The 12,759-nt window shown below is 46.8% G+C and overlaps 1 protein-coding gene across 1 annotated transcript in view; it reads right to left on the minus strand.

Annotated features, from left to right (window-relative positions):
- Positions 1-101: 101 nt before the first annotated feature.
- Positions 102-12,759, minus strand: part of CMTM4 (CKLF like MARVEL transmembrane domain containing 4) — a 61,861-nt gene continuing 49,203 nt past the window's right edge. Inside the window, exons 2-4 of the mRNA XM_082439755.1 lie at positions 9,827-10,003; positions 2,537-2,635; positions 102-1,464 (exon numbers count right to left, since the gene is read on the minus strand). Of these exons, the coding sequence (XP_082295881.1) occupies positions 1,300-1,464; positions 2,537-2,635; positions 9,827-10,003 (441 nt within the window). The 3' untranslated portion in view covers positions 102-1,299. The remainder of the gene's footprint in view (positions 1,465-2,536; positions 2,636-9,826; positions 10,004-12,759) is intronic.

Below are 12,759 nucleotides of genomic sequence, written 5' to 3' on the forward strand. Positions count from 1 at the left end.
CAGAGTGAAAACCTGACAAGTTAAAACAATTTTTCCATAAAAGATAAAATTAGTCTCCAACAGAAAAAAAAAAAAAAAAACTACAGCATCGTAGGGGCTCATTTAACTCAGTCACCACAATAATCGTCACTTTATCGAGAATCAGTTCAAAACCTTACATAACTGGAACTTTCCCCGACAGATTCCAAGATCGACATTCATGGTTACGACCCTGAGGCACAGGGATGACCATGCCTCTGAAACATCAGTGAAAGGGTGTGTCATGGTGCAGATTCAAGTATTTTCAAATCCTAGACAGATCGACTCAGAATCACTCTAGAACTCTTCTCAGGCATTTGAAAATCAGTGCACACCCCTAAAACAGAGGTGTGTCCCCACCTGTGGTCCATGATGCCAGCAAATGGGCAGGGGTTCGGGCTGGGGGAACGGACTGTATTTCTTTCGTGGCTTTTACCTGGGAAGGTAAAATGACAGAAAATCTGCAGTCCAGCCTCAAAGTATTCAGGAAAGGGAGGAAACTGGAAAAAAGATGGTCCCCACATTCAGGGAGGTGATTCATTTGAGGAAGCATCAAGGGATTTCTCAGCAGGGTAGGAAACAAATGGTGACCCTCCCACAGGTCAGCAGTGCCGCGGCGCCGTGCCAAGAGGATGCCAGCTTCCCCCCCCCCCCCACCGCAAACCCCAGACCCAGCGAAAAGCTCTGCCAGCACACCCACCGCCAAGACCCTCGGTGTCTCATGTGGCTTTCCAGGCTTGTGCTGGTGTCTCGATGCCCCAGGCGTGGAAAACAACGGGGAGAGGGGGATCCTGGCAGCGAGACTAAAGCTGACCTGGGGCAGCTATGGGAGCTGCCCAGGAATCACTGCTCACCGACTGTTCCAACCATGTACCTTCATTCCTTGATTCCACCCCCCCCTCCTAGCAGCCCCCATTTAATCCAAAGTCCTGACTTTTCACAAATACATATGACAGGGTGGCTCGGAGTCAGACGTGAAGCCTGTGCTCAGGGACAGTGAAGTGGACACGGCAGCCTGTAAGGCCAGCGGCTCCCAGGGCCACCAAACCGGAGGATCTGGGCACCTGTCCCGCCCACCTCTTTCTGAACAGCTGGGCACGGGGCTCCCTGCCTCAGGCACCCGCCACAAGGGCCACTGTGAAAACCCTTTCCCAAAATGAACTTTTACCGAGGAGGACAAAATTCAACTTAGTCACATGAAAATCGACGTGATGAGGGACAGAAAAACTTGATTGAAAGGACGGGCACGAGGAGCAGAGGGAAGAGGACTCTGGCGCGTCCTCACGTGTCCAGGCGCTGGATCTCGGGCCGGCTGTCCACGTCTCTGGACTCCGTGCGGGCGCGGATGTAGTCACTGGCGCTCTGCTGGCGGAGGCTGACCCTCCACTTCTGCGCGGCCAGGAACGCGCTCACCGCGTGCGCCGCGGTTGCCAAGAAGCCGAATATCTACGAGACACAAACCCGGTTAGTCCACGGGCACGTCGGCCGTCTGCGGGGTCTCTGGGCAGCTTACAGTGAGCCGAGCTGCGGCAGCTCTCCCAGCTCTGACCCCAACACGCAGCCCCGCTGAATGTTCAGCTTGTCATGGCCAAGTTCATAGTCGTGTGACCCACAAAAAGGCAGCCTAAGGTCTCTTTCAAAGTATTCTGGATCTACAAGGAAACAGGTCACAGAAGTGCCTCTTTTACAGACCTTCATGACACTGGTCCTCGGGGGAAAATACAATGTAGATGAAACACCGTGAGATGAAAAATCAGGGTCTCGCTGTGTGAGCCCCAAATCAAACCGCAAGACCTGACATTCCAAATCACAGCCCCCAACCCCCACCTGCTATCCAGCTGCCGCTCACCTGGGCAGCTCTGGGTGGGCAGCTCCAGGGTGAGAAGCAGTGGAGTTTTAATGATAAGATAATGACTGATGAATCTACTGACTGATACCTTGGAGAGCTAACAGTTTAGCATTTTTAATAAACCTTTTAACCATCCCCCGCAATTACAAAAGTGCTACATATTCTTTGCAAATACAGAACAATAAGGAAATGCAGAGCACAGCGGGAGAAAGTCTCACATTGTCTGGCCCCGTCCTCCCCACCCCCACCCCGCATTCTGCAAGACTGCATCTGCCTCATTAACACCCCATCCCGGCAGGGAAGGCCCTTAAAAGCAACACCACTAACAGACATCCAGGGCTCCATTGGGAAGAGACTAAAGCATAAGTTCTCAAACCTGAGTGTGCATCTGAGAGCTTGTTAAAACACATTTCTGATTCGGCAGCTGTGGGGGAGGCTGAGAAGGGCATTTCTAACATGTTCCGGGGTGATGTTGAGGCTGCTGTTCCGGGGACCACACTTTAAGAACCGCAGCACTGAAGGAACTGGGACCTCCGCTGGCCCAGTAACAGTATCATTAGCAAAGACAAAGCTGAAGGAGAAGGAGTAGGACACAGGCCAGAGGACCAGAGGAGCAAGTCACAGAAAGTGTACAAATCAGCCCTGTTTTAACCTGTTGAGTTCACTTACCACGGCAGCAATTTCTGCTCCGGTTTTGTGGTTTAAAGCAGCCAGTACAATGGAAGCAATAAAGAAAAAGAAAGTGCTGAGTCCAGTGTTGACCAAATCCTAAAGAATAAGATAAAATAAAATCACTTGAAAAGAACCATTTCATGCCTTGCCCTAAAAGCAACTGAAGAACTTTCTAAATAAAAAGCACAATACCCTGCCTCTCTGCTGGCTCCATATTTTAGTCTTGATGGCCCACGGGTATTGGTCACACAGAGGAAGGCAAAGAGGATAACAGTTAATGATGCTATTTGATAAATCACCACAGCAAAATCCACATTTTAACCAACCACGTCATGTTACCATTTCTTAATGACCTATTATGGAAACCAAACGGCTAACCCACACGGACACGCACACTAATTACCCAAAACACATTCAAATCCTCTTGGCGCGGAAAAGAATGGACTGAAACTGGTGCGATCCCCTCATTCACTTGTGACATGTCAAGCACACTGTTTTCAGACCTGGAGAACACACTTAGCCAGGCCTCATGCTTCTCTTTCTCATGCATGGTCTTTCAAGTCTCCATGCTGCTAAAGCCTAGAGGATTTTCCCCTAAGCTTCTGGCAAAGCAAATCAGGTTACAAATCCAACGCTTCGAACATTTAACTCCTGTCTTACTTGTCGAGAGGAACATAGCACAGTGATGAAGGGACACAGACGGATGAGGGTCCTAACTGACCATGACTGTGGACAAGCCACTTTGCCGCTCTGTGTCTTATATGGGCGCAGCCCCCCACCCCACCCCACCCCCCGGAGGTGCTTTAAGGATTGGGTGGAACAGCCCATGTGAAGAGCTGAGCATCGTGCCCGGCCCATGGGAAGGGTTCCCTGCACATCTATTGTTACTTCTGATATTACTACCTGGGCATTAGGCCCCCCACAAACTGGGCCATACCAGAGCGCCCCTGTGACTTCTACAGGGAAAGAGAATCCCGGCAAAATCCTCAACTGCTTAAGTGCCAGGTTGACTGTGCCATCAATACCAGGTGGGTCCTCCTGGCTGGGCTGGTTTCAGGGGCCATCTCCTCTTTAAAGATGGCAAAAGGCAGCATTCACATCATAACAGTCCTGAGCCTGTGCAGCGGGACCCTCCAGGCACACACACGCTCCTGGCCAGCGCTTCTGCACCGGCTCACAGAGAGCAGCAAAGTACGGACTACAAACTCTATTCAGAAATGTCTGCCAGCAGGGCAGTTTTCAGTGGTGACCAGTGTGAAGCCATGGCAAATTTTTCACAGATTCAAATCAGCAAGTGTTTAGTTACACCCAACTCTGGGTAAAGAAAAATATAGGGATATTATAGGGATAAAGAAAAATATAAAATGTACTTTCCAAACCAAAGACTATTCAGAAACAGGGAAAATGTTTTATGATAAAATGCTGAGGCTGAACATCAAACAAAACAGTATGTACATTAATGGTGACAATACAAAAATATAAATGTGGTAAAGGGCAAATAGGTACTAAAGACTTTGAACTTTATTTGTCTATGAATTCCACATTTGGAAATTCATCTTAAATATCATACTAGCACAAAAAGGTCTAAGCACAAGGATGTTCATCATACTATTTTAAACAGCAAAAAACTGAAGGCAAACAAAATGCTTAAGAATCAGGGATTTGTTGAATAAAATGGTATTTCCATAACAGAACACTATGCAGTCATTAAAAATAATGATATAGTTTTATATTTAACATGGAAGATACTCAAGATAGTTTAAATGGAAAAGCATGACTTTAATGGTTCCATTTTTCTGCACTCACATATCACAACGTACATGCACATGTGAAAGACAGTCTAGGGAAAATATTCTAGAAGATTACACCCACATATTACAAATGGTTACTCCTGGATGGGTGCTATCACATATGATTTTATAACAGCTTTATTGAGATATAATTCACCACAATCTAATTTTAGAACATTTTTAGCACCTCCAAAACAAACCTCATATTCATTAGCAGTTAATTCTTCATCCCTTCCCTTAATCCTAGGCAACTAACAATCTGCTTTCTGTCTCTATGGATTTGCCTATTCTGGACATTTCATATAAATAGAATTACTATATAATATGGGATCTTTTGGGACTGGCTTCTTCCACTTAGTATAATAGTTCTAAGGTCCACTCATATTGTAGTATATATCAGCACTTCATTCCTTTTCATTATGGAGTAATATTCCATTGTATAGATACACCACATCTTATTCTTTCACCAGTTTTTGGACATTTCAGTTGTTCCTGCTTTTCAGTTACTGTGAATAATGCTACTATGAACTTATAAGCTTTTATGTAGACATATGTTTTCATTTCTCTTGGGTCATCACATGATTTTATTTTTCCTTTATTATCTGTATCTTCCACTTTTTCTATAACAAACACTTACTACTTGCACAGTTTAAAAGGCTTAAAACTGGAATACTGCAAAAGTTAGTCAGCATCAATCTCTTGAGTTCCTTGGCCATGAAACAAAATCAAGGCTTGTAGATTCACCCGTCACATTAGGGAGCAGACACAGGCATGCCTTCAGATGTGGATTTGGGGAGGGGTTGGGTTTAGTCAACACTGGTGCTTTTTGTTTTTGTTTTTTTTTTAACGCTTTTAATGGGACATGCACTCATCAGTCACATGCTTCATGTCTGCCGCAGTCGCTCCCCCTCCCTGCAGTCTCACACCCAGCCACATTGCTTCCTATTGGGGGGGGGCCCTAGAACACCCAAGGTTGCAGCCCCTTCTTAGGCCAGGAGATGAGGAGGAAGGGCACCCTCACACACACAGGCTTTCCGGTCTCTCCTTCATTAACACATCAATAAGCACAGGTGGGAGCCCAAGTAACTCCAATAACTGATCAACGGCATCTGGCCCACAGATAGGTTTGACTTGTACACTGTTCAAAACAGATTTGAACAAGCCAACATTTAAATATCAGAAGACTGCACATAAGAAACTTCTAAAAAAAACAAACAAAATCCATCTTTCAGCTGCTCTTGAAAAACTGTCCTGAAGTCCCATGAAGTAACACAATAGGCTGTGACTGAGTAGAACGACCTCTCCGTCTCCCAGACCCCTGGCCCATCTTCTCACTTGCCCATTTCCGCCACATGAGCAGCCCCGGGGGACCCTGAGTCTGTGACCCTGATCCAATCCTAGAGAATGGGCCATCCTACAACGTGCCCCACCCTTCCATACTCTGTGCCCAGCGAGCACCTGTTCATCCCTCAAGGCTCAACTGGAATCTGGCGTTTTCTCTGAATTTCCCCGACTGACCTGCTCCAGGCCCCCTGCCCCGAGGAATCCGTTGTGTTCTCCCAGGCCTCACACCAAACGGGATCACACAGAGCACACATACCACAGGAGAGCAGCTGGCATCTACCTACCCTGCCCTTTCAGTTCCCAAAACCTGGCCCAAAGCAGGTGTTCAGTACCACTGGGCTCTGTGGCTAGCTCGAGTCAGCCCTACACATGGACAAGAGAGGAAGTTTACAACCACTCGGAACATACAGTGCGCTGACTTGTGCCCAGATGGCCCCAGTATCAAAGGGATGATCCGAGTACTGATGACAGGGGCAGCTACCATCTACAGAGAGCCCACTGTGCCAAGCATATAACTCCCAGTGTCTCACTGAGCCCTAACCTAATTACCATCCAAAATACCTATAATAAAGGGCCTTTAGAGATGAGGAAATTGAGCCCTAGAAAGGATGAGTTTGGCATAATGAAAAATATATATTTGGTCTTTGTCCCAGATTCCTTGGAATTTCCTGAGTGATAGGAGTGTCTTGTCATTCTTAACGAGGCCCTTTCAACTATCCCTGAGTTTATGCTAATGAAGTGACTCTCAAGCCCCTAGATAGTTTCTGGATGGGGACTGGTTATCAGAAAAACCAGCCAGGTGATTAGAGGGTTGGAACTTTCAGCTCCACGGCCCCTGTGGGCGGGAGAGGGGCTGGAGATTGAGTTCAACCTCCAAATGGCCAAAGATTTTAATCAACCATGCCTACATAATGAAATCTCCATAAAAGCCCGAATGACGGGGTTCCACGTGCCGAGAGGGTGTTGCCCCCCAACTCCATGGGGACAGAGACTCCTCTGGACCCTGCCCTATGCATCTCTTCCTTTTGGCTACTCCTGCTTTGTATCCTTTAGAACAAGCCAGAAATCATAAATAAAGCACTTTTCCAAGTTCTTTAAGTTGTTCTAGTTGACATTAACACACTCTTTCTGACTGCATCAAATAATGCTTGTATAAAATATATACTTTGCACTGTCCTCCTTATTTACCATTTTTCATGCATATGTGAGTCAACTTATCTCCTGAAATGAGCCGGTTTTCTAAATCTATACCAATCACACCCTACGTCACTCATCAGCTGGCTCTGTTGGGGTCAAGAATACTCCTACCACCTTGTCAGAGAAACACACACACCCAAGGCCAACCCACTGTGATGATTCCAGCCGGATCAGCTCTGAGAACTCACTTTTGCTCCCGTCCCTGAGAACAGATGACCTGGGCTCCCATCAGTAAGTACCATCTCCTCGAGTCCATGTAACTTACATACTCTTTTGTTGGATAAGCAGACACCTTCACCTGCTCTAAAAGGGTGGAAATCCTGCAAAGGATCCCAAAGGACAGAAAGTGTTCTCAAGTGACCACGTCACCACCTGGTCATCGGCCCTAGCCAACACCATCCGAAAGGAAAGGAGAGATGTTAACTTTCCAGTGAAAAAGATGCACTTCGATATAACCCCAGAAATGTGGTTGTCAACCAGTGAAAAGTCTTTCACGGTTAAAATAGAAAAATCAGGATTTAAGAAAGCTCAACAAATAGGTATTTCTGGAGATAAAGGCCAGTATGAATTAGTTAGAAATCTGAAGTATGAAGTCTTTTTTGCTGTTGTTATGGTGATCTGTGATCCTTTTTTAATTAATTAATTAACTAATTAATTATTTTTTTGGCTGCGCCACACAGCTTGTGGAATCTTAGTTCCCCAACCAGGGATTGAACCTGGGCTCATGGCAGTGAAAGCGCAGAGTCCTAACCACTGGACTGCCAAAGAATTCCCAGTGATCCTTTTTTTTTTAAATTGAAATGTAGTTGATTTACAATATTATATTAGTTTCAGGTGTACAGTACAGTGACTCAGTATTTTTGCAGATTACACTCCATTATAAATTATTATAAGCTAATGGCTATAACTGCCTATGTTATACAATATAGTGAAGTATAAAGTCTTCTAACAGATTTATGGCTGCCAAATAAGTAGGTAAGACAGAATTAAGGGAGTGAAGTCCAAGCTGGTGGAAGTTTACAGGAGAATGATGTGGCTGACAGACACCAAGGGCCTCTGACTCACAGTAAGGTTAATATTTCTCATACTGGCAGCACCCACTCCTTTGGAGCCTTTATACACACTGCCTCATTTCATTCTTAAAACAGCCCTGTAAGAAAAATATTATCATCTCAACTTGGGGCTCTAAGTGACTTGCCCAGGGTCATACACAGCTCTCAAGATCCACCTTGGACTTGAATGCAGACAAGTCAGCCTAACTTAAAGCCAGTGGGGTTTTTTGTTGTTTTTTTTTTTTTTTTTGGCTGCATCGGGTCTTAGTTGCGGCATGCGGGCTCTTCGTTGTGGTGCGTGGGCTTCTCTCTAGTTGAGACACGTGGGCTTAGTTGCCCCGCAGCATGTGGGATCTTAGTTCCCCGACCAGGGATCAAACCCGCGTCCCCTGCACTGGAAGGTGGATTCTTAACCACTGGACCGCTAGGGAAGTCCTGCCCCTGGGTCTTAACCATCCTAGCAGCTGCTTCTTTGTCAAACAGGATCTCTAGCATGGTTTCATTCACAGCCCGGTCCAGCCCCTCCCTCAGAAAGTATTTATTGTGGCCTTAGAAACTCCCGGGGACCTGGGTCTCCAATGTACCTTGCCCCACGACAATGACCTTGCCCCCATGGAGCCTGCTTGTTAGTTGGGGGAGGTTTGTGAGGTTCTCTTGCGCTACCTGTTCATTACACTATCAGTTTAGATCACAACTCTGTAAGCATTTTCTTATGGATAACACAGACTTCATCTTAAAAAGAGCTGAGACCATTAAAATCAATCTGTCACCAAAAACTGACAAAATGCCTCCAGTATCTTGAGGTTTTAGAGCTTTTTTCTTAGTTTTCAGTGCCGGGACAAAACCATCTGAGTTTGCAACTGACTACTTTCCTAGTCCAATTCTCTTTTTATTTTTCCTCCTAAGAGAGTCTGAACACCACAGGGAGCACTCTGTCAGGAAGACCATCTCCTCTTGGTCCCCCACACGAACACCATGGGAGTGGCCCCACCAGGCAAGGTGACCAGCCCAGGCCTCCTCCTCCCGGGCTCCTGCACTCGGGCCACACTTTCCACGGTGCTGCAAACACCCAGCACCGGCCGCCAAGAGAGGAGCCTGCATGAGGGCAGGTGGTCTCAGAGCCCCCCCACCCACCCCCAGGCACAGAAGGAGAGGCAGCTGATAGCGCTTGCCTGTGTCTCCCTAACTGGTTCCCTGTGAGCTCCTGCACGTGTTTATCTGCAAAGAAATATCAAGAAAACCGAGGGCTGTGAAGTGCCCTTTTCCGTTTGGCACAGTAAGGACAAGTTACACAAGCCCAGGAAAAGGGGCCTGGGAGTGACCAGCCCTGAGATGCCTATGCCGATCAGAAGGTAAGGCTGTCAAACAGAGTTAAGACCCCCAAACCACAGAGGGAAGAGGACACGTTTCCTCAAGACTCTCTGATCAAACCAGCAAACCGTCTGGGACCTCCCAGCTGCTTTGAATTTAATAATATTCCTAGGTTTCACAAGTTAATGGCAATTTCATTCATATTTTCAATTCTTCCTGAATCAATACTTTTGCAAACAGCTTTTGGGTCCAGTGTGAAAAATATGCAAACGTATTAATTCCATGTTCTCTTTCCCATATTCTATAAATATCAACATTACCAATCTTCTCAGAGGACCCCAAAATCGAAATGACATCTTTAAAGGGGTCAGAATAACTGTTATGTTTCTCTCATTAGTGAAGATTCCATTAATTTTGTAGTCATTTGATTCAACCCAGTAAGGAGGTTTAAAATTTCACAGTTGCATTACAATGGAATATTTAAGTATCAAAATGAACTGGAACCAAACATGCCATGGGACTGCTTCCTGCTTTCCCTGGGAGCCGTGCAGCACCCGATCCTTTCCTAATCTGAGAGCGTGACTTCTACTCACGGTCAGGTTCCAGTTGATCTGGGGGATCCTCATGTGAAGGTTGAGACTGAACAGAATCAGCAAGACTCCAGTCACCACAAACGCACTGCAGCTCACAAACTCAAAAAAGTAGAGGCCTTCACACGGGGAGCACTCCATGATGGTCTCTATGCAGATGAACGCGATCAGGGCCAAAATCTGGGAAGAAAATCACAAACACACATGTACGTGTACGTTCAGCACACATCTGTGGACACACGTGTCCGCCGCGTTTAAATAAAACTCCAGCACCGCCGCCACATACAGCCCCGGAGTTTTCCCCCCGGGGACGGCAGTATCACGGTCGGGAATGTGACCTGATCCAATTCTTACCTAAGAACAAGTATAGGGGCCTTAATGAAAGGATCAGATTCCTCATGTGAACAACCAAACCCCACGACAGGACACTGACACCAGGCTGGTGCCGTGCAGCTCCTCGTGAGGAAGCAGACAGGAACGTGCCCGCAGTGGTTTTAGTCTGCCTCTGCCACGAGTAAGTGGACACTGCCCACACACGCTTCTCAGGTATAGTCCCCACCACAAGGGTGCCAGACATCAAGAGAGCAGGGTCCTGGTGGTGTCCATTTCATGGCATCTGCAACTACCTTGCTGGTCCAGCTGAGGTCACACAGGCTGACTGAGACCCTTGATGGCTTTAGGAGAAGGATTTGTATAACCCCCTTCCCCCATTTAGAAGTCCCACCCAAAAATAAGGCCCACCTAATTAATTCATGAGCCATGCTTTTAAAAAGTTTATCATTGGACTTGATAATAAAGAGACAGCCTGGCAGTTTATAAAAACATTTTAAATCTACAAACAATAGAATCAATTTCTTTCTGAAGGACCAAAGTAACACTCTAGCAGTATGTCCCAAGCGATGAGAGATCATGAAGGCAAACAGATATCAATAGAAATCACCAGGTCAACTTTCAAAGGGAGATTTCAGGAACAGGAGGCGGCAGAGGGGCTGAGTTAATGGCCCTGTGATCAAGGAAAAGTCAGGTGGCCTTACACCTAAAACCAGACCAGTCTTGGGCTCCTGGCCTGTACCCCACTTCCGCAACCAAGCGTCTCGCCGCCCACTACCTGTCAAGCCTGTGCCAGAGCTTCCAGGCTGGCCTCCCCCAAAAAGTCAAGGAAGCACAGGCAGGCAGCTCTGTGGTTCCAGATTTGTCCTTAGAACCAGCAACGTCAGCATCACCAGGGAGCTTGTTAGAAATGCAGAATCTCTGCCTCCCCTCCTTGACCTCCAGAGTCAAGTCTGCTTTTTGGACAACATCCCTAGATGACTGAAGTGTGGGGAGCATCGGAGGCACAGGCTGCTCTGGGGCCCTTCTCCACCTCCAGGAGTCCCACTCATGCCTTTCAGTGCCGCGCTCAGCTCACATCTTCCCCATGCCCTCCCTGATTGCACCTCTCCCCGCCAGACATGACTGATCCCAGCCTCTCCCAGGAAAGCTTGCAGGTCTGTGGTTGTGTTCCATCTATCACACTTGCCACCATGGATCTCTCTGCCTCCTGAGCTCTTTGAGGGCAGGGACCAGTCCATCTCCCTCCACTCCCAAGGCACCAAGCTCACTAACCTGCACAAAGCCAGCGAAGGGGGGCCCGGGGAGCCTCTTCAAACCCACCCCAACAATTCCTGACGGACTTGTCAGTCTCCACATGAAAGGAAGGGAGGCTCTGCTTTCTCCATGCCTTTCTAACAATATGGGGGTCTTTCCCTATTTCTATTCTAAGTCGACACGTAACAAATATGGGCCTTACGGCACACTTTGTGCTTCTCCTAATGGCTCTCCTTATAATTCTCTACAGAACCAGACACTTTCATTCTCAATCTGAATTACATGCCTGACTTGCAATCAATTCACAAAGAAAGAGTTCATATAAGGGAAACTCCTAAAAAAATTTTTCTTTCTTTTTTTTTTTTACCCCTGTAACTGGACCTAGTAATCTTGGGCAAGAAATAACACACATCAGTATAGAGTTACAAATGTCTCTGGTATGCTAACTTCAACCGTATTTGTGTGGGAAGGTAACATCTACATTCTTAAATATTTAAATAAAAATGGTTTCAAGAATATGCAAATCCAATAGGCAGTTCAATACAGAAGACAGACAAAATTCCCTGCTCTCTAGTTCATATGCTAATGAAGGAGTTTTTAAAAAGTAGATTAAAAATATAGCATGTTAGACAGTGATAAATACAAAGAAGAAAAATCAAAGCAGGGGAGGAGAATGAAATGTAAGCAGGCAAGGGTGTTCAAAATTTTAGGCAGAGTGACCACGGAAGGTCTCTCTAAGAAGGTTCTAGATTTATTACAAAGGATATTAAAGTATACGATTGAAGAGCCAGATGAAGAGATACACAGGGCAAGGTCCAGAAGGGTCTCAAACACAGGAACTTCCGTCCCCCTGGAGTTTGGAGTGCACCCCCCGCCCTCCATCACCTGGATGCGTTTTTGGTTCACCAACCTGGAAGATCAATCCCCGAGTTCAAGATTTTTTATAGAGCTTAATCTGGAGCCCCTCCCCTTTTCAGAGGTCAGTGGCTAAGGTTGAAAGTTCCAACCCTCTCATCACCTGGTTGGTTCCCCTGGCAACCAGCCCCCATCCTTAGGAGCTTTCCAAAAGTCATCTCATTAACACAAACTCAGGTGTGGCTGGAAGGGATCTGTTAAGAATATCAAAAATAGGGGACTTCCCTGGTCGCACAGTGGTTAAGAATCTGCCTGTCAATGCAGGGGACACGGGTTCAATCCCAGGTCCAGGAAGATCCACATGCTGCGGAGCAACGAAGCCCGTGCGCCACGACTACTGAGCCTGTGCTCTAGAGGCCACGAGCCACAACTACTGAGCCCGTGCGCTTAGAGCCCGTGCTCCGCAACAAGAGAAGCCCCTACTCGCCACAACT

Source organism: Balaenoptera physalus, assembly GCF_965194825.1.
Source record: "Balaenoptera physalus genome assembly, chromosome: 19".
NCBI lineage: Eukaryota > Metazoa > Chordata > Mammalia > Artiodactyla > Balaenopteridae > Balaenoptera > Balaenoptera physalus.